General features: G+C 42.6%; 3 protein-coding genes across 4 annotated transcripts; 2 read left to right on the forward strand and 1 right to left on the reverse strand.

Moving 5' to 3' along the window:
- Nucleotides 1–1447: 1447 nt before the first annotated feature.
- On the reverse strand, nucleotides 1448–15132 carry SKA2 (spindle and kinetochore associated complex subunit 2). Of its 2 annotated transcripts, none has more exons than XM_074594158.1 (7): nucleotides 14680–15132; nucleotides 7382–7471; nucleotides 6423–6599; nucleotides 5006–5092; nucleotides 3712–3751; nucleotides 2668–2800; nucleotides 1448–1913 (listed from the first exon to the last, which is right to left on the reverse strand). In XM_074594158.1, the coding sequence occupies exons 1-7, from the start codon at nucleotides 14710–14712 to the stop codon at nucleotides 1787–1789; spliced, it is 687 nt and encodes a 228-aa protein (XP_074450259.1). In that variant the 5' UTR covers nucleotides 14713–15132; the 3' UTR covers nucleotides 1448–1786. The 2 variants fall into 2 exon arrangements, with proteins under 2 accessions (XP_074450259.1, XP_074450260.1); XM_074594159.1 differs by lacking the exon at nucleotides 14680–15132 and adding an exon at nucleotides 13905–14336.
- PRR11 (proline rich 11) lies at nucleotides 14986–20021 on the forward strand. The gene is made up of 10 exons (XM_074594156.1): nucleotides 14986–15393; nucleotides 16069–16186; nucleotides 16599–16752; nucleotides 17264–17386; nucleotides 17694–17945; nucleotides 18083–18181; nucleotides 18702–18811; nucleotides 18925–18984; nucleotides 19071–19167; nucleotides 19633–20021. The coding sequence occupies exons 2-10, from the start codon at nucleotides 16071–16073 to the stop codon at nucleotides 19699–19701; spliced, it is 1080 nt and encodes a 359-aa protein (XP_074450257.1). The 5' UTR covers nucleotides 14986–15393; nucleotides 16069–16070; the 3' UTR covers nucleotides 19702–20021.
- Nucleotides 20022–20228: 207 nt separating this feature from the next.
- Nucleotides 20229–26316, forward strand: SMG8 (SMG8 nonsense mediated mRNA decay factor). The gene is made up of 4 exons (XM_074594155.1): nucleotides 20229–22271; nucleotides 22923–23068; nucleotides 23479–24354; nucleotides 25881–26316. The coding sequence occupies exons 1-4, from the start codon at nucleotides 20504–20506 to the stop codon at nucleotides 26076–26078; spliced, it is 2988 nt and encodes a 995-aa protein (XP_074450256.1). The 5' UTR covers nucleotides 20229–20503; the 3' UTR covers nucleotides 26079–26316.
- Nucleotides 26317–26600: the final 284 nt, after the last annotated feature.

The following is a 26600-nucleotide window of genomic DNA, read 5'->3' on the forward strand; positions in this document are numbered from 1 at the left end:
GGGGCGGGCGCAGCATGGCGGCGAGGGGCGGGTGGGCAACGGCCGCTTCCCGAGGGGCCTGCGGCTGAGGGGGCTCGAGGGAAAAGGCTTCGCGGTCATTGCTGAGGGCAGGTTTCGGGAGTGAGTGCAAGGCCGGCAGCGCTGAACGACAGCTGGCAGCGGGGGGACATCGCCACACTCACAGGACTGCGGCTAAAGTACAACCAGCACAACCTGAGCGTCGGAGAACCGTTTTGGTTGGAAGGGACCTTTAAGATCACCGAATCCAACCATCAACATGACACTGCCAAAACCACTAAACCGTGCATCTCAGCACCATGTCTACCTGTCTTTTAAATATGTCCAGGGATGGGGATTCAGTTGGTTCCCTGGGCAGCCTGTTCCCCTGCTTGATCACCGTTTCTGTGAAGAAATTTGTCAAAGTATACAATGTAAACCTCCCCTGGTGCAACCTGAGGCTGTTTCCTCTCGTCCTGACACTTGTTCTTGGGAGAAGAGCCCGACCCCCCCTGGCTACCCCCTCCTTTCAGGGAGCTGTAGGGAGCGAGAAGGTCTCCCCTCAGCTCCTTTTCTCCAGGCTGAACACCCCCAGCTCCCTCAGTCGCTCCTCACCAGACTGGTGCTCCAGACCCCTCACCAGCTCTGTTGCCCTTCTCTGGACACGCTCCAGCACCTCAATGTCTGTCTTGTCGTAAGAGGCCCAAAACTGGACACAGCCCTCGAGGTGGGGCCTCACCAGTGCTGAGCACAGGGGGACAAATGCTGCCCCAGTCCTGCATCTTAGATGCAGCCATTTTCCCACTAACAGGTATCTTTCGTTGTTTTAACCAGGTTTCACAAATAAATCTTTAACACATGAGAGTAAGGATTGAGTCTTGTGTTGAAAATGATCAATTTGATCAAGACTAAATGCTTAAATATTAAATTGGTTTGTGAAGTGATAGAAACCTTGTAGGTAAGAGGGCACTCTCAGCAGCAGACACCACAAAATGAAGTTATCCCTGTCCTTTCCAAACGTAGGAACTTAATAAACCTCAGATAGCTTAACTTTCTCGAATTAGGCTGAAATAAACATAAAAACATTAAACCCGAGGAAAAAAAATCCCTTTTTTTTTTTTTTTTTTTTTTTTTTTAACTGTGAGAGTGGACAAACACTGCAACAGATGTTGTGAAGTCTTTATCCTTGCAGTTTTTTGCGACACGGCCCTGAGCGACCTGCTGTAGTCGGCCGTGCTCTGAGCAGGGGGCTGGATTGGACAATCTCCAGCAGTCCCTTCCAACCTCAGCTATTCCCTTAGTCTGCAATTTTGCTGGACTGTAAAGAAAACACGACAGTTCACATCAAAGGAAAATGAAAAGGATCAGGGACCAGTTTCAGGGGTTAGGGCAGGGCTCAGGGTCAGGAGTCATATAAACAAAAGCGTAATAAATCTACGACCTCATCCCCTTAGCTTTCATCATTTATTCAGGAATGTAAGTACAATTAAGTGGTTTGGGTTATTTGTCTTAAAAACCCCCTCAGGAATGTAAGCAAGAATATGGAAGTGTCACATGGCTAACAATAGTCTTTAAAAACGCACCGACTATAGTCCGATAAATATCTAAGATAAAATACCAGCCTCAATGATGTTTAACTCTCCAATTTTAAGTATTATCAATAGAATTGTATACAGAAACATTAACAGCTTTCCAGCTCCCAGACACCAGGGAAATACTTGCTTGTTAGCAATCCAGGAGCTGCGACCAAGATGCTCACGTGTCAAATGAGAATGGACTGAGCTTACATTTACACAACTAATTTAACTTTTCCTTGTTTGTCAAGTTCCACAATAGCAAGTTCTTTCAAGATTTGTATTCTTGAGTCAGTGGCTTTCATATTCATCTTGTTCATCTGCGAAATACTCAACGCTGCTCTGCAAGACAAAAGCAAACTATTGAGCAAAACAAGGTATTAAACTTCAGGTCTGGCAGAAAAAGGCTAAAAAGTGCATACTGTTTCATGAGCAATTTTTGCAAGTGCTCTGTAATTCTCATACTTATTCAAATTGTCATCAACTCTTCTGTGCTACTTCAAGCTGTGAACAGTGATTTGCTAACCCAACCTTGGGGTTAGAGAGGCAGAATTTCCGAGTTAAAAACTTCCTCATTTTTAACTTCAGCCTGAAAGAAATCTGCAGCACACGTGCAGAGAGGGGCCGGGGCTTGGGGAGGCGGGAGGGGCTGGTTCAGGGGTGGTGGTTCAGCATTAGGGCTTTGCGCTGCCAGTCTGGATGCGGATTCCGACAGCTAACAGGGTTTGGCAGTACAAGTGTGTCAGCAAAACTTTCCTGAAGAGACACGGTTTTGGACATCTGTACAGTGAAACCAAAGGGAAAAAATCTGCTTATCTGAAGAGAGAAACCGATTTTCTCTTCTGAAGAACCTGACATCCAGTTTTGAAAATTATCAAATCATACAAGCCATTCCTATACAAATTAATTTAGGGGGTTTTGTTGACGGCCTAACACTTTGGGATATATACCTAAGAAGGATGCAGGGGAGTAAAATCAAATTATGAAGTTATAATATAGCAGCAAATGGTTAACTAGCTGGTTTTGTTTAATTTGAAAAGGCTGAATTTCTTTACAGCTTATAAAATTCTTACTGATGAATGGCTTTAAGTCTTACCTGTTCTTATTTAAAATGAAGTGGTTAAATAACTCCCTGTACAAATTGTTCAAGTCTGCTAGTTTAACAGTACTTCTGATACTCCTTGGTACAGTCGTAAGTATTTCCTCTGTCAACGGTTTGAATTGCAATTCTAAAAAGTTAGAAATAAAAGATATTTGTTTCTTCAGAAATTAGGCCAAAGATATAAAGTACGTTAATTACTTTTTCAGAAACCCCCTAAATGGGTCTAAAGGAAGATTTTTCCAGCAAAAGGAACAAGAGAAGGAAGCTAATCCCTCCAAACTATCATTGTGTCTGCAGACCCAGTGAGAAACCATTTCGTTTGAGATCTGATGTAGATTAACAAATTTGGTCTGTCAATGACTAGTTGGTTGTTTTGTTTTGTTTTAAAAGAACTAGGAAAATTCCCTTCTATAAGTAGGGATAAATGGATTATAAAAGAGCTATTTCTACGGTAAGACTAGTAGACCATTTCTTCCAGACCATAAACACAACAGGACCCAGTTCAATCCCATCAAAAGCAAGACAAACTCCTACAGACATGGCAACTGTATGTGGATTGTAACTAAGGGATCAGTTTCTTACATTATAGTCTAAATTCTTCACATAAAATCAGTAGTTACTAGTGCCTTAGAGTGAAAACAGTGAATTTACTGTGCACCATAGACCCTGTGTTTTTTAAATGACAGCTCAGAAACCATATCCAGGTCTCAGCCTATTCCTGCTTACTGTGAGATTTGGTCCTATTGTCCTAGGGGTAACGCAGACCTTATTTGTCAGCTGAAGTTATTTACAATATCCACCTTTTTCAGAAATTAAACAGTTTAATTCATTACTCCCTGAATTCTAGGTGGTAACTTGGTATGTTTAAACAGCACAGAAGTATTAGAGTTGAATGTTAGAGATGGAAGTCTTGAGAGATTGGTTCTATTCACAAAGCTTATTTACTGGGGCTGGGGGGGTGTGAGTGGGACCAGTCAAGGGGGAAAAAAAACAAACCCAAAAAGAAAACAGCGGGAAGATTCTTCTTCAAGCACTTACCTTCAGTTGAGCCAGGGACTGTAGATCCTGAACAAAACGGCTAAAAATAAACATGAGATAATATCAGGATTTGTTGGAATTTCATTTAGGAATTATTTTTTACAATTTCACTTCAGCATGAGTAATTACATTTTACCATTGGATAACCAAGGATCTTGCTGCCCCTGAAGTCAACAGCATTCCGGTATGGATCTAGCTGAAAGCACTGTACATGCAACAAAGGAAGAAGATGGCTTTCCTATTCTCCAGCAACCTTCAGAGGCTGACAGTTCTGACAGGCTGAAGGTAGCTCTATCTAACTCTCCTCAACCAAAAATACTGCACTGACGAAAAAATCCCAGGGCCTTTGCGACATCTTTCCATTCTTTCTGCTTTTCAGAGAACATCCTCAAGCACACTCAGTGACAACACAGGGACTGATGCCAATTAAATTGGCCTCGGTAGCTGTAGGACATAGCTACATTTTGCATTGGGCCTGTTTTATGCCAGCTGTATCTTAAGTGACTTAGCATTAAATAATGGAAAGACAGAAATTGAGAGCATTGATCAAGGTAGGAGAAGATATTTGCAATTGAAGAGTGAATGAAGCTGCAAGATACGGGACGGCTTTCATGCAAACCAACCAAGGCAATAAAGGGACAGAAAGCGGGGCATCCTTTGACAGAACAGTAGTGGGCAGTCAGAAGACATGTAGAAAAAGATAATAAGATAATTACACTCTATTAACCTTCTTTAATATTTTGCTTTTAATATGAGACCCAGACCAAATATATTAGAAGTTTGTGCTTGGAGTAGTTAGGGGAGAATATCTGACTTTTTAACAGGTATTAGTTTAGATCTATGTTCTGCCGCATTACAGTTAGAATATGCTTATTGTTATTCATATTCCAAAATGTATTTAATATTTTACAGGATATGAAAATTTTATCCATTTTGATATACATTGATTTGAATCAATTACATTCTTCACTCCCACCCAAATGTGTTAACAGAACAACAGAACTGACAAGAACTTTTCTTTCTGAAAAGAAATATAAACATATCCCCATTAAAAAAGAAGGGAAACAAAGTCTTCCATCAAAGCAATTCCTTCCTTTGTGGACAATTTAATTGGAACAAATCATAATCAGTATACGTTAAAAATGAAAAGCTTTGTTAGAAACTTTAGTCCCATTTCTGAAAAATTCCATTCATTTGAGAGGTATTAAGTCACAAAACCAGCCATTCTGACTTCAGCTGAGCTGTACTCAGGATTATTGGTTTCTGGAATAGTGACACTCTGTGGCCTAATTACCTCTTCCACTAGCGATTCCATTTCTTTAACAGTTTGGCAGGTTAACTGCTGTGCTGCAGCCTGTTCTTCTTCTGACAGAGGGAAGCGCTACAAAGGAAAACAAACAAAAAAACCCCAAGCCATACATAGAGATCTCTGACACAGTTCCTAGGGTGATGGTATTTACAGAAGAATTCAATATTTGTGTAGCCCTTTTCTCATGGAATCTAATAGTAGACTCCTACTTTCCTTCAAATGAAAGCAAATTTACAAGGCAAATATTTCTGCAAAATCCAACCATAACATTCCTTTAACATCAAAACTACAAATGAGTCAAGAAAAGAAGATAAATTATTCAATAAAAAGAAGTATTTCACTTAAAGACTTACATCTCTCCATAACGGTTTAAAACATCTTTGGTTTAGGAAATATACAAAGTACAAGAAAATCTAAAAGGTCTAAATATAACTCAAGAGACAAGAGTCTTCCACTTTAACAAAATCCAAATATGAAATTATTCTTGGCAGTATATCCTTGGAACACAGGGAGAGAAAATATTTTTTCCTTTCTGTGACATGTAACTACTGTCTTTTAAATCCTTATACAGTACATTTTATCTATAAAGAATTACCAGTAACTTGTCTAGAGCTGTTGACAGATTGAACATGATCTCAGGGCACTGTCATTAGAACATTAAAGTGAGAGCTGAGATCTGGGAATATGTTTTAGTCACACCAGTTCTGTCTTTGCCACTAGACTATCAATTAGCTTTTTTTGATCTCATCACCTTATTTGTAAAGGGACAAAATTAATGATTTCACAGCCTCTTCAAAACTGTAATGAAGCAGTGTTTGAAGACGACTTAGGAAAATGTGGTCGTGGTGGTGTATGTTTTGGGGTTTTTTTAATAGATAGATAGGCATTAAAGTACTGAGAAAAAACTTATTTCTTTGCACAAACAGCAATTCTAACGCATGTGTTACAATGCGTTGGTTTTAACTTACTCACTTCAGCCACTGGAAATACATTTGGCATTTAAAAGCTTTTTTGCCTTATAAAATTGGTTTCAGTTTCTAATTTCTTTAAGGTAGATACTTTTTAAAAATGTTTGTATACAACTGCAACACAGCTGTGCACAGAGGCATCAATTTCTATGAAATTATTTAAACATATATCACACTATTCACACTATTATGGCATTACTTCAAAACTGAGTAGCACTAGCTTAACTGTTGAGTGATGAATCAGGCATGTGATTTACAAAAAAGACCTCCAATCTTGCAAACATTTCTTCAGGTAAGAAGAGTCTTCTAAGAGTTCTCGAAGAGTCTGCACATGTAACAGTTTCCAGTGGAACTACTCACATCTACGGAAAGGTTACACAAATCCATGTTCATTTACAGGAGTGAGACCCGAGTGATTAAAATGAAAATACTACCTCAAGATCAGCATGTTGCTGTAATGCCTGAACCATCTTCATTGTGTTCTCTAGAGCAGCACGGATGCCCTTCATGGATTCTCTCTGCTCTATGGAAACTTTTTCCAGCTGCATACATAACATTTTATAACGAGATTTCACCACTGAGAGTTCTTCCAAGAGAGCAACTGGATTTTCCTGTGTAGAAATTAAAAGTATATTTAAACTATTTAAGAAGAGACAATTAATGTGGCCACATACCAATTACAAGTATTGGCATTAGAGCCACTAAAATATAACATGAAATGACCCTTTACAATGAAAAGTGTAGCTGTGAGCATCTGTTTCATCTATACGTTTAATTTTTCATAAGCAAAAATGATAGTGTTAATAAAACAGCACAACTCTGTCATTCCACAACAAATACAGGAGGATGAATTTATCGTGTTGTTGGATTTTAATGGCTTTTCTGAGTTGTAATAAATTAGGGGCTTCTAAGTAAAAAGATTCTTTTTCCACTATATGTCACAATATATATGGAGGCAAGGACTCATTTATAAAACCCTTTACATGTTGCCATTTACTGTTTTCCTCTCATCTCTCCCCCAAATCTGAATTTAGTCATTGCTTATCAGCAAGTTTATCTTTGATCTCAGAACAAGGGTGAGTTTTAGCTCAAATTGGAATCTGTCTCTTCAATTTAGTTATTAACCCTACTACTCATTTCTCAAAGCAGAACATGGGAGAATTTCACTATACCAAGAAATCAAGCTGGTTTTGTTGCTTTCTCCACTGAATTCCTATTAGGTCAGTTATCTTGATATATGATACAAGAAATACTTTATAATAATAATAATCAAAAAGTATCGACTAGATAAAAGAACAGCCACATATATTTTACGATTAAAGAAAATGACCCATTTATTACCAACTTCATGCAAAATGCAGTAAGATCTATTAATTTAATCTGAAAATACTACCTCTGCTGCTGGATTATCAGGAAGGCTTTTCATTATTTCAAACTCCAGTCTGTGTTGAATATAATCCAGATCAGATTCTGCCTTCTGGAACTAAAATATTTAAGATCAGCCACAAAATATTAAAAAACAACAATTGCAGACAAACCCCAACTATTCGCCTTTCCTGTGTTTCAGGAAAGCAGAAGCCAGATGCCTCCATTTTAAAGGCTCATGTACTATAAAAGTAAGTTTCTATTCCTCCAATCTATTCCATTAGCTAATGTTTGCCAATTACGCTCACACACTTCTAGCCTATAAAATATAAAGCAATAAACTTTCAGACTTAACCATTTTCCTCTAACCTGTAAGAATCAAATGTGTGTCTACACAAACACCCCTATTAATTTTATGCTCTTTCCAGTTGTCTAACCCAAATTACCCAATTGTTCTCTTTGCATCTTACCATTAGTACATTTTTCATGCAGCTCCCCAAAATGCATGAAAACATTTCCATGTCCTCCTATAGTATCTTCCATCTCCCTTGCAATGCCAAACCTCTTAAGATCAAGTTTTTAGGAAGTACACCAAAGAGGTAAATTGTATCAATAGACAAGAACATGCATCTTTTTTAAACTGATCTTCACTTGATGCAGAAGATGTTTGATTTTTTTCTCTTGAGATATTAGCATATTTTTCATCAATTTTTAGAGCTTTTTCTTGGCAAGTTGCTTTTCTTTTGAAACATTAAAAGCTCTGTTAGCAAAACTGCAGTACTCAGTTATTTACACACCAGAGATTATCAATAAGTGTTCAGGATCCAAGCATATCAACAGAGATTTTATTATTAATTATGTTAGGAATGCATTCTCTCAGATGGTTATAATACCCATAATACATTTTATTATTCCACAATAAAAGAGAATGACAAATAGGTAATAAAATTGATGACATCACATTTCTTTCCTTGGGATAAATAAGCCACCAGAGAATTATCTAATTGCCTTGTAAAACAGTCTGCTGATAGCATTACTACTTAATTAATTTTAGTCCACAATTTTAATTTCTATTAAGGACTTCTACTTTAAAGAAAGGCGGTTTTCCCAGTTCACAAAAAACTCATGAATTTCTAAACGTAATAATTTGGGGATTTTACAGTCACGAAAAAGACAATGATGAAAGCAAGTTAATAATGCTTGTAACTTATTTAACTTGTTTTTCACTATTTATATTGAGATTAACCCTGAAGTAACCATTACAACTACATTCATTAGCTATATTCATTAGCTGTATCCAAAAGCACTAACTAGCAGTGCTATAATGGCAGCTAAAGTTCAGTAGTCTTTGGATGTAGCCTATAGCCAGGCCTGGATACCAAAAGGATGTTTATGTTTTAAATATCAGCCTTGGGATCCACCTTCAGGAACTGCCATTAATACCTTTGAGGATCTGGAATGTCAGATAGCCTAAAGGAATAGTGTTCGATCCAAGATATTCTACAAGTAAAATCCCCTTTCCAATGTAGTGAAAACGTATGATCTTTCATATATAAACACACCTTCAGCAAATTTTCAAGTAATAGCTTTAAGAAAAAGGAAAATAAATCTAATAAGGTCCTTAAGCGTCTATAAATCAAAGGGAAGGCTCTCACCTGTTACTGCCGCAACTTGCCATCTGACCAACAAAACTCCTTCCCACATCTACCCCAGAAACGAGTCATGATAAAATGCAAGAATAAAATACTTTTTATTACACTATGTATTTTTAAAGAGTTCATGAGGGATTTTTCCTAACTGCTCAATCGTTTCTGTTCTCCTCCATGAACAAACATTTTTAGGTTTTCATTTCTACAAGCAGGCACCCCAAAAAGATCATTTTTTGCCTTTCTTCAACTCCTCCATCTGATTCTTAGTTATTGGGAATGCAGGCAAAGAAGATGGGTGGCTTTCAAAGTTATCCATGAAGCCCTGTTCCTAAAATATTCAATATTGATAATTTGAGATTTACAAAATGACAGAAAGCCACTAATACCATGCTACATCTGTGATTCAAGATACTAAAAATTGAATGTGAAGCTGAAAGCTGTGGCTATAATTTTAAGATTTGTGAGATTAAGATTAATGAAAATATTAGCATGGTTTAGCATCTGCTTTCTTCTGAAAGTATGATAACTCTAAAAAAACCAAAATTTATTATTAGCAATTTCAAAGCATGTTTATAAGCACTGCCATGTACTCCTCCATTGTGATCCGTTTTTCCTTTGTTTTATAAATATTTATTTCTTGTTGTATTTCAAGACACATACACCTTCAAATATCTCACCTTAAGGTTATAGGTTAGGACCATTGGTATGATGAGTCTTGTACAACAATTGCACAGAAAATGCAGTTTGTGAAATATAAATTTGTGGTTTACTCCCAGGCTTAGAAGAAAGTGTTAGAAAGTGTGAGGCCAGACTCAAGCCATCGCTGCACATTCTGCTTTCAGATGCTTTGACAATACTATTGCACTGCTAGCTGTAAAGTACAGTAGTGCAATAAAGTCAGAGCATTCGTTAGCAGCAAGAATTCTCTACAAGTAATCAATACACTCAAAATATGTATCAGAAAAAGCAGGTCAAGTCAGATACTGGTTTCTGTGGGTCATGGAGAAGTGGACAAGGTTAATGTTCACCTTAAGTCCTAATAAAGACACACAAGAACTCACACATTTCAAGACATTTATTCATAATGCCTCTCATTCCACTGACCAAGGAGGGGGGAAGGAGAAAAACACCCAACAAAATGCTCAACAGATCTGTCAGAAATTCAATTTCAAACAATTTGGTGCTCTTTTAACTAGAAACTACATGTCCAAATGCATTTATTTTTTAGATTTGCCTCATAGCAAGCAAAGATTCCGAACTGCTATCAGACAGATGTTCTTCAACTGCATTACAGGGAACATTTTGTGGACACCAGAGTTTATTCTTCTTCTTTGCAGGTGTTGAATCACTTTAAAATGCACTTAAACACGGACTCATTTCCCAACATTGTGGATGTACATTAGCACTGGGGTGACAACATGTTAGAGCACCATCAAAGTGGGGGTGTATTTCATAAATCTTAATAAAGGTGTTTCCTTTAAACAAAACAGCAACTTCATATAAAAAGTTTGAGAACTCCTAGGGTTTGAAGGTGCTAAGATTCTTAACAACAAAATGCAAAGAAAGAGGGGAATGGAGTGGAGAGAGATGGATGATTGGTAATGCACACAGAGCAGCAACCCAAGTCAACTCCACGCCTGTAACATTTCTCTAGAACACCCTGTAGGAAATAAGAAAGCTATACAGTGTTCTTTCCTCTTTGTAGGACACTTATTTCTAAGGAAACACACAGAGTTGATGGTATTCGTCATTAAAAGGCCAGTTAATGTTTCTCCTTGGCCAATAACTAGAGGACAACAAGTGCAAAAAAATAAATTAGTGGCAATCCCATTTGAGAGCTGTTTTGCAAATCACCACCTGATCTCAGATAGTGACTTTTGACTTGTGACTATAGTAATAAGAAGAATAATGAGTAACGTAGATAGTATTGCTGGCCAATGCCCTTTTAACATTGCACTGCTTTTTGTGCATGATCACTAGTAGTACAACATAAAAAGGGCACTGGACAGACACCACTCGAAGAAAAAAGCAGGTCCACTCTAACAAAAATACAGTGACAGAAATTAACTACCTTGCTCTGAATGAAGCACTCTCAGCTCATCTGACAGTTTATCCATTTGTTATCAAATTTTACTAAATGGATGTCCACAAAATTTCTCTCGGTGCAGACTGCTGAAGTGCATACTGGAAGGCACTAGCTGAGTATGTGAAGTCCTGAGTGTTGCAGGTTAATGAAATGGTTGTTGTACAGAAGGATACATTGATCACTAGTCACTACCACGTGCGCCATTTTCATTAGAGGCCTGACGCTGTGTCTGTTGAAGCTGCTGGAAATTGTGCAGCACACTCTCAGGTGTCCAAGTACAGCACCCAGTATTCTTATTTGAATTGTTAACTAGTCAGCTTTACAACCTTTTGCACAATGACTCTCATATTGTAGATGTCATGGTTCATTCAGCTTTTCTTGTTACTGTACTTTGAGCAATAGTCTCAAGTAACCGTCAATTACCTGGTATTTTCATACACATTGTTCTTTTCAAGCTCCTACAAATTAGTTTATCGCTGGTTCCATGAGACTAAAATGAAGCTTTCCATGAAATGCATGTCAAAACCTCTAGGGAAATAAGAGGTGTTATTTTATCACACTTCTGTGGAGAGAGCTGACTTCACAGGAAATCCAGGAAGAAGAAACAATGAGCAGAAAGAAAAGCCAGAGACACAAAGCTGCAATAAGTGAGACATAGTTTCCAATGTACATATTCGGATTGACATAAACAATGACAAAGAAAAATATTGCACTTTTGAATGAGGTTTGGATATAGGAAATTAATAAGTGAAATCTTTTGAGGTGTATTTAAGAAATCACCTTTTTCTTAAAAAAAAAAAAAAAAGAAAAAAGAAGAAAACAAAAGAAGCAGATGAAGATGCAACTGCCTTGTGCCACCCAGCAGTTTTAATGGAAGAAGGCAGCCAGGCATACCATCTTCCATCTTCTGCTAGAAGAAATTAACAGAAGAGTCAAACATAAAAATGTAAGACTAGCAGGGTGAAATCAAAATCAGTTCATTTTTCAAATGGATTACCCAAATGATTTGGGGTAATTCAAACAAGGAGAAAGTCCAAGCTATAATCTCAAAACCTCTGGAAGTTGTTACGCACCATGTCTGCGGATAATTGACCCGAACGAGCTCTCCACCTTAAAATTATTTATGCAACAATCATTTTGGTCTACGCGTAAAGTAGATCATGACAGTGTCCCATAATGGGACATAATGTCTTCTTCCACTACCATATATAAAAGCCCCTGTTAACTTTGAGGGGGCCAAAATACCTCTGATTATTTACATGTCTTAAAATGAGAATCACTAATCAGCAAACTTTAAAAGTAAGACTTTCAATAAAACACAGAAATAAACCACAACCTCAAATAAATATCAACATCTAACCTGAGTTTTTCTAAACAGATTTCTAAATTATTATTTCTAAAGTAGGCTTTAAAACAACAACAACTAATAATAAAAGAATACTAACAAAAGATATAGAGAGATCACTGTGGGCAAGGCTGAGGTTTTGAATTTGAAAGAACAACTTCAGAGCTCAGACAAGAATGTAGTATGTTACCAAATTCAAATACTGTATATTATTACCATCCTAAGTATTCAGTATGATGACTACAGTTCAGTACCTAAAGAAAAATAACTCCACCTCCTCAAAAGCATGATTTCTTCAAAGAAAAAAAAACAGAGAACACAGAACACACCACTTTGGTTTTGAAGTGCAGTAAAACTGAGAATTAGGTAGGATAGTTTGAATTCTCTGATCTTTCAATTAATGCAGGCATTCTGGCATTTAATCCAATTCTTACTTTTTATTTCTTAACTGAAATATTATTGCAGCTTAAAATACTCACGCAGAAGGGTCTTACTATTGCAATGACATGCAGGTCACTCGATGAGGTGACAAAGGCACATTAGCAGAACTAGCTCACATTTAGACAACTTTCAGCCAGTTGTTTCTTTTCAGACAACAAACACTTACTGGCCCACTGCTCCCAGTGCTTTAAGGGAGGCATTATGCTGGTGCTGGAGAAAAGTGACTGAAGGAGCAATAAAGTATGTAAAAGTAAACTAAACAAGTTTAAACACGGGGCATTAAGCAGCACACCAATTTTGTGTATTAAAGTGAAAGTCTAGGACTCATTAATTTAGAGGATACACAATATTCCACACCATGTTCTCCCAGTGTTCCTCCGATTTTTAATTTCTCTTGAATATTCCACTTTGGTGATGTCACTGTGTACAGATAAGAACTAGACTATTAAACTCATTTTTACTTATTTCTTAATTAGAATTTGAAACAAAGATTGCCAGAGGAGGAAAAAAACCCCAAACACAGACAAATCTATTATTTGTCTCTGTATTGAATAATGTACTTTTTTCTCCATATGGACACTTGTGGTTTATCAATTAAGTTACCTAACACTGCTACTAGAACAATTAAAATTACAAAATAACTTTTGGAATTTTCCAAGCAAAAACCAAAGGAGCATCATATTTTGGAGAACTATGTCAGGGACTACAGGGGGGACGGGGGAATATGGAATAGATTTAGGAATAGAAATTATAGTATCTGTTAAGCATTTGGATGCATAAAATATTCCCAAAGCATTTTAATTAAAAAAAATAATAAAAAAGTGCTAATAAGATTACATTATATAAAAGCAAAAATGAAGACCAGGATTTGAAAGATGCCACGGGGAACTTGGCTGTTTGAAGAGACAGTTGTCCAGTGCCTCTCAATATGTGAAAGCACAGTATAGCGCCTTTTTTTCGCCCCCCCCCCCCCCCCCTTTTTTTTTCCCCCCTTTTCCAAGAGCGGGGCCGGCAGAAAGACGGCTGTTACCTAAAGTAGCTCAGTCTTGCCTTCAGCGGCCGGCCCACAGAAGGCTGAAACCCAACTTAAACGCTGTGAAGAACTACACGAACGTGAAGGGCCGCGGGAAAAGCCACCTTCTCCTCAGGACCGACTGTGGCCGAGGCCCCCTCAAAGGAAGATGGGCTGAAGGAGCCGAAGGGCTCCCACTGAGGGGCCCCCACACGCCCCTCACCTCAGGGCGAGCGGCCCGGCCCGGCAGCGCCCACCCGCGGCCAGGCGAAAGGGGGAGTGTTCCCCGCCTCCCCTCCCCGGGGCAGAGGAGAAGCGGTGTCCGAAGAGCGGCCATCCCGGTGGGAAGCCATCTCGTCTGGAGCCCATTCCCACACACACACGCGAATGAAACAGGCCGGCTGGGCCTCCTCCTCCTACCCTCACACACACCCACCGCCCCCCCCCCCCCCAAGGGTAAAATGGTCCAGCCCAGGTGAAGAGCTCCACCCTGAGAGAAAATGGAGCGGCACCATCAAGACCCGCCCCCCGCGGGGGGGGGGGGGGGGGAACAGTCGAATGGACCGGCCCGGCCGAACTCGCCTGACCCACACGGCGGTGGCCGCGTCCAGCGACCGAATGGGGCGCGGGCGCGGCTGGAGGGGGGGGCGCCGGGCAGCGCCGCTCTCCCCCGCCGCCCCCCCCACAGCCGCGCCCGCGCCCCCCTGGCTTTTCCCCTCCCTCAGTGTCCGTCCAGGCGCTCCCGTCCCCGGCCCAGCCACCCCTTCTCAGCCCGGCCGCCGCCCGGACTCACCAGGGTCTCGAGCCTGGTAACCGCCGACTCCATGTTGAATAGTTGACATTCCTCAGGCGGCGGCGGGGAGATACCCAACCCCCCCCCCGCTTCAGGCTGGGAGAGTCGGCGGCTCCCATTGGGCAGCTGTCACCGGCCGCTCGGCTCCCATTGGCTGGGCGCTGACAGAGGGCGCTCGCTATTGGGTGGGGAGGAATGTAAACCCTCTGCGAGGTAGGGGGGAGCCGATTGGTCGGTGGAAAAGCTGCAGGCGGCGATTGGCTGCGAGCCGCCATTGGTCCGGAGTGGAATGTAGCGGTGATTGGCTGGAGTAGGGAGGGCAGCGCGGCGGAAAGGGGAGCGGTCGGTTAGCTGCCGCCCGTCTCCGGCAGGGCGGAGGAGCGCCGGTCACCCCCTCCTGTTTCCCCCGGCGGGCCGGTGCTCCCCCACCGTCCTACCCCATTGGCCTTTCCCATCCGAGCGGGATTCCCGCAGCTGATTGGTGGGGCTGAAAAACCTTTATCCAATGGCGGGGCGGATCACCTCAGTGAGGGGCGGAGCAGCGCTTGGCCCGCCATTGGCCCTTAGCCGCTCCCGTCGAGCCCGCGTCCGTCCAGCGGCCAATCAGCGGCCGTCTAACGGGGGCGACGTGGGGGGGAGACGGCAGAGAGCGGCGCTGCCATTGGCTGCGCGCGGCGCGGGGAGCGGTTTGAATCGGCGGCGCCGGGCGGGGAGGTGAGGGGCGACCGGGGGGGGGGTGCGGGGTGGTCCCGCGGCTGGTCACCTGTGGCACCTCACGCCGTGTGGGGGGGCGGGGCGGGGGCGTGTGAGGAACCGTCCGCTCCTCGGTGTGGGCTCCCCGAAGAGCGGGGCCGGCCCCACGCCTGAGCGGGGAGGCTTCCGGGGCGCGGGGCGGTTGTTGAGGTAACGCTTGAGGCAGCGCCCGCGGTCAGGGGAGTCCGGGGCCCTCTTTCTGTGGTGTCTTCGCGTCTTTTGGCTACGTTCTTCACATTGTAGTTTCCCCAAAATGCAATATTTGTCGCTTCGGGATGTCTCTCTCTCTTTCCTCCTCTCCTCCTTGGAGCATTGTTCATTTCAGTGGCCAGTCCGGCCCAAACCACGACACAGGATAAAAAAAAACCTGTTAACAAAAGCCTGTATAAAATGATACTTTTTACGTTGTTCACTCCTCTCGTGTACAAATACATCCCAGCAGATCATGGGAACTTAAGAGAAGGATATGGTTTTTATCAGTTGTATGTAATGCTTCTAGCAAGACAACTGTGAACAACTTCCTGATTTTTGAGATGCAGTCCATGTTCTTACCTACTGATTTGGTGGTAGCTTTGTCCCCACGTGAAAGTGGGTATTTTTCTATACATTAATTTTAAATGTATCTTTTTTTGACAGTAATGGCAAAGTATAAGAAATGCCGACGGAAAAAGAGAGCCAGAGCAAAATTTCTACTGGGAAAAAAAGGAGATGCTGCAAAACCAAACCCTCAGGGCTCAGGCTGTCCTTCTCCACGGTAAAAGGCTCAGTTGGAAATTTTCCTTTTAACTCAATTTCTGGGTCCGTTGTTTGCTCCCCATGGCTCGTGGAACTGAGGAAACAATTGTGTTTGGGGTATCTGCATCCTGGTATGGATGCTGTGGAATTGTTTAATCTTGTATATCTGCTAGTACTCTACCTATTGTTAACTTTAACGTGCAGGAAAAGCAGTTTGGATAAAAACGTATTGCAAATATGATTTTTATTTTTTTCACCTTCCTTTATTGAAATGTATTTTGGTCTTTCCTGATCTCTGTGCTTGTGTTTACTCTGTTGTCACTTGCTGTTGCTGGTACTTGACATTTCCAGATGATTGGTCACAGTTAACCTTTTCAAAGGCAGAAATTCTAGATATAATTTTGACCACATTCTGAAATGTTCTGTCCTAGGTCAGCAGGTGATCTCGCTCTGAACACGTTGTCTGTCCCAAGCCATCTGCCCTCACTCTGGTCATTAGCCTTGCCCAGTGTAAAAAATGTGGTAAAACCCTTTACGGCAACAGCATCATTTTTGTATTGTTGGTGCCAGAACACGGTTGCACAAGTAAGTTCTCTACTTCTCTGTTTTTGCCAATGTGTGAGGTTGTTCTTAGCACTCAGGTGCAGGATATACAGTCAGATTTGAGAACTAAGCTGTAAATTTATTTACATCTATTGAAACATCCAAAGTGTATTTTGTGTTCACTGTTGAAGGAATAAGTATGAGAAGAGTGTCAAGGCCACCGTGGACATTAAATGCATACATGAAATTGTATGTATTGCAATATGAGGAGGATTTGCAGTGACAGAGGGTGCAGTCTTTCTTTCATAGCAGAAACGATTGTATGATTTTTTTTCAGGTCAAATATGAATCATACTTTAGAATTTGTAGACGAAGTTAAAGTTTTTTTGTAGAAAGTCACTCCTTGGGTTCCTGCCAAGGAAATATTCGGTGACATTTTCTATCTTGACTACAATGAGAAGACCTTGTGACAGAACTTTAAATAGTAATCATAGTCCTGTCTCAGGAAACATAACTTGGTGAAAATGTTTATCTGTTTTCTTTTTATGTTTAGAGTTTTAAGGTGGTTAAAGACACTATATTTCCATCACAAACCTACTTAAGGGAGCTAAATATGTTCAGAGAGCAGCTGGAAAAGTTGGAAACTGAATTTTCCAGACTAAAAGGAACCCTCCAGGTCAGTCTCAGTCCCAGTGGGGCAGGGTAATGTTCGCTTGTGTAAGCACGTAAGGAAACTGTGATCAGTGCAGATAATCTGAAATCTTAAGAGCTTCTCTATTGGGCAGCGCTTCACCTCTTCTTTGTCTTCAGTGTTACTAAACTGCGGTTACCTCACAGCTAGAGGGAACTGGTTTGCTGGCAAGCCTCATGAGAGGCTTTTTATGTCTTTCTGGATCAACTGAAGCCAGAACCTCTGTGCTGTGAAATTTCATCTACTTTTGCCAGTGATTTAATATTCTCTTATTTATTTATATTGTTCACAGATGAATGGAATTACAGCAGAAAATTCTCTTTGTCAAAGGTGTAATAAACCAGTTCTGGGTGCTCCTGTACAAACGCAGATGGACCTGCCGTCATCAGAATCTGGCCCTTCTGCAATACAGCTGCAGCCTGTATCTGCACCCCCTCCACCTCTTCCTCCTCCTCCTCCGCCACCACCACCACCACTGCCCCCACCAAGACTGCCTCCAGCACCTCTCCTCCTCAAACGCGGCAACGGCTCTAAAGCACTTTTGGTAGGGAGTAAAAGGTTTCTCCATTTCTTCACTCGTGTCTGGGTTCTTTGGGCCTGGTTTCATCAGGAAAGGGTGTCTTTGTGAATGCTCTGTCACTTGCCAATCCTGATTTCCCTTCCAACCACCTTTGTTTTCAGGCACCAACAGTAAAAAAGGATGGGCCGATGCAGATCACTCTAAAAGATCTCCTGAATGTTAAACTGAAGAAAACGAATAGCAACCTGAGAATGGACAAGGTAAACCGGAGGACACGCAGATAAATGGATAACGGTGTATTGGGCAAACTCCATGCTGGAACTGATGCATATTCTGCAATGCTTGCCTCAGCCCCTCATAGAATTTTTTCAATAAATGAATTCTTCTTTTCCAAAAAATCCAATGATCAGCTTTAAGTAATCCTTCTAATTCTGCACCTGGGCATTCGAAGTGAAGAAATTAAGTGACTAACTTCAATCTCAGCTAGCATGCAGGACAGTTCTCCTTATTTTAGATTAAGAACACATAGCTTTGTGTCTGTGTTACAGATTTTAGGCTTTCTTTTGCCTAGGTGAAATCTTGTTTGCAGCAGTGGGTTGTTTTTTGGTTTTTTTTTTAATAAATCTGGTTTTGTTCAAGGCACGTTAAAATCTTAATGATTCAAAAAAGCATAAAAGCCATAGACCATAGAAGTCTTTCAGAGTATAAATATTAAATAGAGTTAAGGTTAATGAGGCCTTCTAAAGTTTATTTGTGGTAATGTTTCTTTTCTCACTTTAGGCAGAATCACCAGCAAAGACACGCAGGGCGTTAATTACAGTCTCAGATTTACAGAGTGTTAGTCTGAGACCTAAATCCAAGCCATCAGCTCACGTTAAGAACTCCTTAATGTAAGATGTTTTCTTCCTTTCTTTGCTATTAGATTTTTCTGTTCTAAACAGTGATGAACACTGTTTACAGAGGGGAAAATGTTTTATCTTAACAATTTGTTTTGTTCTGTTAGCACCCCTCCTAAAAATCAGTTAGATCTTCGAAAACATCTGAAGAAAGTCAATATACAAAGGCAAGTTCCTTTCTATTCTCTTGTTTGTTTTTTTCTAGAAACAATAGAGAACTAATGATAATTCCCCTTATTCCCAATCTTTTCAGAAGCCCTGGTGGCACTCCACTAAATAGTAAAGAAAACATGGAGTGTGGGTCTGGGCTGACACCAATAATGACACAGGCACTACGGCGCAAATTTCAGGCAAGTCATGATGTGTCTCTTTTTGAAATTATAAACTTTACAGTCCATAGAATTATATACCAATTTTTTTCCCTATAGTGCAGCGTCACCGGTATGTGTTACCTAAGTCACAGTCTCTCCATAATTCTTCTCCAAAAGCCCTAGGTAGCCCTACGTAAGGGTGCTTGTTTTACCAATTCCCATTTTACCGGTAAGGAAACTGCAGAGCAGAAATGCCATTGCCCGTCTCCAAGCAGGTTATCTGACAATGGTTAGGAAGAAAAGTTGCTTTTTTTTGATGGCCGTTGTAGTGCCTGAATATGATCTCTGATGTCATAGTGCCAGTTTGCAGGAGAACACAATCTGAGGGTTAACAATGTCTTGATAGGGTCTGTTTTCTTTTATGAATGTCAGTTAAGAATTGCACTATATTTTATCTCAGTCAGAATTAGCACTAAGGTCATTTTTTTTTTCCTATTTTGACAGATGGCTCATCCGAAGAGTCCCTCGCCAGCCCGGTTAAGCACTGCAAACAGCTTTGATGAACAAAAGTAGGTTTATAGAACAATGTATTTTACATTCATGGTCCGAAGAAGCCACTTGAATCCCATTTTTATCTCACTCAAGCATATGTATTTGTGACAAAATCCAGCACATACGAGAACGGGGCATCATGAAAAACCCCTTTAGGATTCTGCTTTTTAAAGGCAGTGTCTTTTTAATGTCTCTCAGTCTGGTTGCATCTTCTCTGTTAATGGAAGAAAACCAATGAAATTTCCCGAGTCTTTTGCTACCTGGCTGCTGCTGAAGCAGGGACTGTTATGCGTCCTAGCAGTGGTGCTCCTTGTAATATAAATATGTATTTGCTGAAATTCAGTATTGTTTTTACATTTTTTGTTGTTTAAACAAGAAAAATCTCGTTGGTAACTGCAGAGGTTCAAAGCAAAGCAAACATCTAATAACTGATGTTATTAGAGCGAAAGGCTGCAAATTTCCCAAAACAATTCGACTGCGTGTATAAGAACGTATGAAGTGATTGCACTGTGTATCTCTGCTGGCTGGCGTCACATCGCCTGTCGCGACAGACTGCGCTGAGGAGGGACCGAAACCCCTCCCGAGTTTAAAACCAAGTTCACCGGCGGCGAAGGCGGGAGGACCGGGTCTCAACGTTCCGCCGTGCCGTGCCGTGCCGTGCCGTGCCGTGCCGTGCCGTGCCGTGCCGTGCCTCACCTCCCTGCAAAATCTCGCCGTGTCTCGCCCCTCGCAGCCCGCTCCCCACGGCCGCCACCGAACCGCCGCTGCCGACCGCGCTGGCGCGGGCCCGCCCCGAGCCCTCCCCGCCGGCGCCGGGCCGCGCATGCGCTGGTTCGGGTGGCTGCCGCTTCCGGGCGGGCGGAGCGGGACCATGCCGCCTCCCGGCGGGCTGGCCGGGGCCATGGCGGCGGCGGCGGCGGCGGCGACGGCGGTGGGGCCCGTCAGCCTGCGGGAGATGCTGCTGGCAGTCACGGCCGCCGCCGAGGGGGGTGGCCCGGTGGCGGGCGGCGACGAGGAGGTGTGCGTGGTGGGCATCTTCGGGAAAACGGCGCTGCAGCTGTGCTCGGAGAAGGCGGCGCTGGTGAGCACTGTGTGCGACCGGCAGGTCTTTCCCCTCTTCCCCGAGGAGGACCCCGAGCTGGAGGAGGGCGGCCCGGGGCAGGAGGGCGACCTGGCGGCTAAGGACTACAACCAGCTGCAGGCCTACTACAGCCAGGAGAACCGGGTGCTGTACCTGGTGCTCACCTCCATCTGCGACACGCCGCAGCTGCTGCGGGCCTGCGGGGACCTGGCAGCGGCCGAGAGCAGGGAGAGTGGCCCCGGCCACCCCTCCGGTGGCCCGGCCCCGCTGCCACATGCCGAGGCCCACGAATTCTGGAAGCACCAGGAGAAGCTGCACTGCCTGAGCCTCCTCTACCTCTTCTCCGTCTGCCATATCCTGCTGCTGGTGCATCCCACCTGCTCCTTCGACATCACCTACGACCGCGTCTTCAGGGCGCTGGATGGGCTGCGGCAGAAGGTCCTGCCCTCCCTGAAGGCTGCCATCAAAGACTGCCCCGTCGGCAAGGAGTGGAAGCTCAACTGCAGGCCGTGCCCTCCGCGCCTCCTCTTCCTCTTCCAGCTCAACGGGGCCCTGAAGGTGGATCCCCCCCCAGCCAGGGGCCAGGACCCCTGTGGTCACCTGGAAAAGCCTCCCCCCAAGAAACACTCTCCCAAGAGGAGGTTGCAGCATGCTCTGGAGGATCAGATCTATCGCATCTTCCGCAAGAGCAGGGTGCTAACCAACCAAAGCATCAACTGCCTGTTCACTGTGCCTGCTAACCAGGCTTTCGTGTACATTGTGGCTGGTGGGCCCCAGGACGGAGATGATCCAGTGGCCATGCTTCTCGACCAACTCAGGAGCAACTGCACCATGAGAGAGACAGACTCGCTGCTGGCTCCCACCCTCTCGGGACCCAGGAGGTATCAGATGATGCGGCATGGCAGGCAGCAGCTGTCCTTCCATGCAGAGAGCACCAGCAGCAGCTCCAGCTCCTCTGGGCAACTTGTGGACTGCACCCTTAAGGAGTTCTTGTGGCAGCACGTGGAGCTGGTGCTCAGCAAGAAGGGCTTTGATGACAGCGTGGGGAGGAACCCACAGCCCTCTCACTTTGAGCTCCCAACCTACCAGAAGTGGGTCGCTGCAGCTTTAAAACTGTATGAAGTGACCATTGAAGGCAAAGATGATGACCCAACCTCTCTTACCGGGGAACTGAGCTCAAAAATCATGAGTAGTATCAAAGTCTTGGAAGGCTATTTAGATATAGACACCAAGTTCTCTGAAAACCGTTGCCAGAAAGCTCTCCCCATGGCCCACAGCGCCTATCAATCCAACCTGCCCCACAATTACACCATGACGGTCCATAAGAACCAACTGGCACAGGCCTTGCGTGTGTACAGTCAGCATGCCCGCGGCCCGGCCTTTCATAAGTACGCCATGCAGCTTAACGAGGACTGCTACAAGTTCTGGAGCAACGGGCATCAGCTTTGTGAAGAGCGAAGTTTAACTGACCAGCATTGCGTGCACAAATTTCATCTGCTCCCAAAAGCAGGTAAAGCAGCTCACTTGTAATGGGGTCTCATGGTTTTATTTCCTATCTGCTTTAAAATGTCTTAGGCTGAAAGCACTGACTCTTCCATGTTTATGGAAGATGAAAGCTTGGCAGCTTTAAAGCTTCATCTTTGTAGAGTGGGATTAATTATAGCAGAGCTGTTGTGCAGGTTTCCTTCACGTTGAGTAAAGTTTAGGAGTGAGTGGACTGTTAGTAGGAACTTTGATTTTGATAGGAACTTGGATTCTGCCTTGCTAACTGGAGACATTACACTGGAGTACTTCAGAGATATCTAAGAGAACAAAAGTTCTCTAGGAAGCATAAGTGTCCATCCCCCCCTGCTTTTTTAAACAGCTTGATTAATGTCAGTCAAGAAATGGAAACTCTCTGATGCACATTTACTGCAGGCAGAAGAACTAGTTATGCCTTTTAGGAAGAGGTTGTAAAAACAAGATTCAATTTAGTGGTATAACCTACACTGGAACTTTGTATTAGAAGCGGGAAAAGGAAGAGTTCGTTGACAAACTGGCATTGCTGGCACATAATTTTGCATATGTTATAGCAGGGAGAAAGCAGTGGATGAAGGGAATGAAAGAGTCTCTTAGAAATTATGAGCAGTTTATCTAGAGTGTGACTGATTTTTGCTTTTAGGGGAAAAGCCAGAAGCAGACAGAAATCCTCCGGTTCTGTACCACAACAGCCGGGCTCGTTCCACTGGTGCCTGTAACTGTGGGAGGAAGCAAGCCCCTCGGGATGATCCCTTTGATATCAAAGCAGCTAATTATGACTTTTACCAGGTAACTATTTTGTCTCCATTTTTGCTTCAAGCAGTGCTTTTGCTTCATCAACAAAGTCTGTGTTCTGAAGTGACTACAATTAAGTTTTCTCTTAACCTTATCAACTTGTAAATGTTGCTTGGGGGAGATATTTCTGGGAGCACAAATTGTTTGCGTGATGGGTTGACCAGAGTGGGCAGCCCCAGTCTTCAGCCATGCATGCATGTAGAGCATTGATTTATACTTCAAGTGTGTTGGTTCATGTGAATTTTAAATCCATCATGTCTGTGGGCTGTATTCCCATCACTGCTGTGGTTCTCACGTAGCGCAAACCTCTTGAATCTTAATTGTAGCTGCTGAATGTTATGACTCTCAACTCCCTCATCCCAGAGAGCGAAGATGGAAAGTTAACCATATCTTCTTTCTCATAGATGCTGGAAGAAAAATGCTGTGGGAAACTGGAGCACATCAACTTTCCCGTATTTCAGCCAAGCACACCTGATCCGGCACCTGCTCGGGATGAGTCATCGCCTGCCCCTCCAGAAGGCGAGATTGAGAAACTTAAAGAGAAAGAACCTCAGACTCAGGGAGAAAGCACAGGCCTGAGCTTAGCCCTCAGCCTGGGGCAGTCGACTGGCAGCTTGGGCGCTTACCCGCCTGACGCCCAGGGTGGAGGGGACAACGCAGAAAGTCACGGGCAGAGTGGGGACTCCAAAAGTGAGAAAAGGCCAAGCCTGGTAGATCGCCAGGCATCCACTGTCGAGTACCTCCCTGGGATGCTCCATTCCAATTGCCCCAAAGGCCTTTTGCCCAAATTCTCCAGTTGGTCACTGGTTAAGCTGGGGCCTGCTAAGGCTTATAACTTCCACACAGGCTTAGATCAACAAGGCTTTATCCCGGGAACAAACTATTTAATGCCTTGGGACATTGTCATCAGGACGAGAACTGAAGATGAAGGAGACTTGGATACCAATTCCTGGCCTGCACCGAACAAGGCTGTTCCTGGAAAAAGAAGTGCGGTTGTGATGGGAAGAGGAAGACGGAGAGATGACATTGCTCGAGCTTTTGTAGGATTTGAGTATGAAGACGCACGTGGTAGGAGGTTCATGTGTTCAGGGCCTGATAAGGTCATGAAAGTGATGGGAGGGGGGCCGAAGGAATCCGCCATCAAAGCCCTCAATTCTGACATGCCGCTGTACATCCTGTCGTCAACTCAGGGACGAGGACTCAAGCCACATTACGCTCAGTTCATGAGACTCTTTGTGGTGGTTCCTGATGCTCCGCTGCAGATCACATTAACGCCTCAAGTAAGGAATGGAAGAGGGAATCTGGTAACTGTAGAGAAAGGGTGGGTTGTTGCAATGTTAACTGTAGGACCAGAAGGCACAAGGATGATGGGTGTCAGAGGGATGCTACAGGAAACCCTCACCAACCCAAACCAACTTTAGTCAAGTTCTCTAAGGCAATAGTCACCAAAAGTATCTGTTTTATAAACATTTCAGGTTTTTTAAACTTCAAGATTTGCCTATGCCAGCTTTATACTTTGTACAAAGTAAGTTTTAAAAAATATTTTATCAAGGATGAATCAATAGCATTCCATACCATAATGACTGCTTTGTTTTAGAAAGATAACAAGTGAGTAATGAGTGTGTAAGAATGATGTTTTTAAATGTCACAGAGAAAAGCAGTGACTCATTGCTGAGATTAATTATTCTGAGTTACCCTTTAAATTTAGGAGGTGAAAAGGTATTGGCTTTTTTAAAAGGAGCTTTTTTTCTCATTTTCAAATATGCATTAAAAAATGGAGAAAAAGCTCCATTTACATTTTCTTACTTTTTAAGTTAGTAAAATATGAACAAGTAAAATATGAATATTGGTGCTATATGAAGTACTGTGTGCACATAACTGCTTATTGTTTATTAGACTATGGCAAGAAAATTGGCGTTCCTTGTACAGTAGTGTCACTGAATAACAACACTCGGCACAAAACGCATCCGTATTGGAGGGGGGTTGCGCAGATTTGGGACGCTTTGTAACCCTTTGAGCTGTTTGAGAAGTGCCACAAGATCCTTCATACTGAAGCACAAAACAAGGGAGTTGGCTTCTTTTATGGGACACAATCAGCTACTCGGTTATGAACCTGCTTTGGTTTAGAAGTTAAAGGAAGGATACTGACTGAAACCTGATGCCAACACCAAAATTTCAATGTGGTTTGCAATTTGTCGTGTTAGTGTTTGAAACTGAGGCAAGAACTGCAGGTTCGGTTTGTGCTGTTTTTTGTTCTGCTCCTCATTCACAGCTTACATCTGTATCACAGCTTTTGACTCCTAAGGGTGTGTTTTTATTTGGAAAATCCGTTACGCTTTGTGTTGTGGGTTCCTGCATCAGTTCCTCATGTGAATAAGACTTTCTGAATCTTTTAATATGAATTATACAAGAGTCATATTAAATGTTGCTAAAATCCTTGAAATTTCACATTGATTTAGAGTGAGGTAGTGGCTCGGGGATGTCTGTGCTAGTGTTGAAATCTGCTGTAACACAGCGTTTACTACTGCCTGAGAGGCAAATGACTTGTGTTTGTATTGAGGCTCTCCTTGGTAGGACCTAATCTGCAGCTTTACATTCAGCATCTTCACTGTGATAAAATTGGAAATTTATGGATGTCTCACAATAACAGCACAGTCATTTCCTGGAATTTGCTCCAGTGGATGAGAACCTGGTTGTAGGCAAGACTTAATAGACTTCCTTGGATTCAGTTTGCTCTTAAGTTTGGTTGTTTTTTAAAAATCCTAATGATGTTTGATTACGTACTTATATTTCCTTTTCTTTACAGGTTCAACCAGGGCCACCACCTTGTCCTGTATTTTACCCCGAGAAGCAGGAAATAACCCTTCCATCTGATGGGCTGTGGGTGCTTAGGTTTCCTTACGCGTATGTGACAGAACGTGGACCCTGCTTTCCTCCCAAAGAAAGCCAGCAATTAATGAGTTACAAAGTTCTCCGAGGAATACTGAAAGCTATTACACAATAAGATTTATTCTGGTAGATTGATATTGGTTTAAAAATACTATCTTCAATCCAAATCCTGGATTTTGATTCTTGTCTGTTAGCAAACAGCTATCACGGATCTAGTGAAGCCCATTGTATTTCACTGGAACACAGGTTGAAAATAAGGTCTGGTGTCAAAGCAGATAAAGGAATCCAAGACACATGTATATTTTCCATTTATTAGATTTTCATATGTAAAAAATAAAAGCTGGTTATCACAATACACTGAGCCTGTATTACTAGATGTTTTGAGGATAGTGCTTTTCCCCATCATATCTTTCTATGTACATCATTAGGAATATTTAAAAATTAGCATTGCCTGAAATCAAGAGTTGCCTTTATCATATTGAGGCAGTGATGAGCAGAATCTTTTCTCTTTTTCTAAACAAGCTATTTCTATGTAAACGATAGATGCTTTTAATGTGCAGATGTGAGAAGTCATTTGTCTTTGATTTTGTCTTAAAAAAAAAAAAAATGGCATTACAGTTCTGATTTGTATTAACAT

The sequence above is a fragment of the Larus michahellis genome, chromosome 7 (genome assembly GCF_964199755.1).
Source record: "Larus michahellis chromosome 7, bLarMic1.1, whole genome shotgun sequence".
Taxonomy (NCBI): Eukaryota; Metazoa; Chordata; class Aves; order Charadriiformes; family Laridae; genus Larus; species Larus michahellis.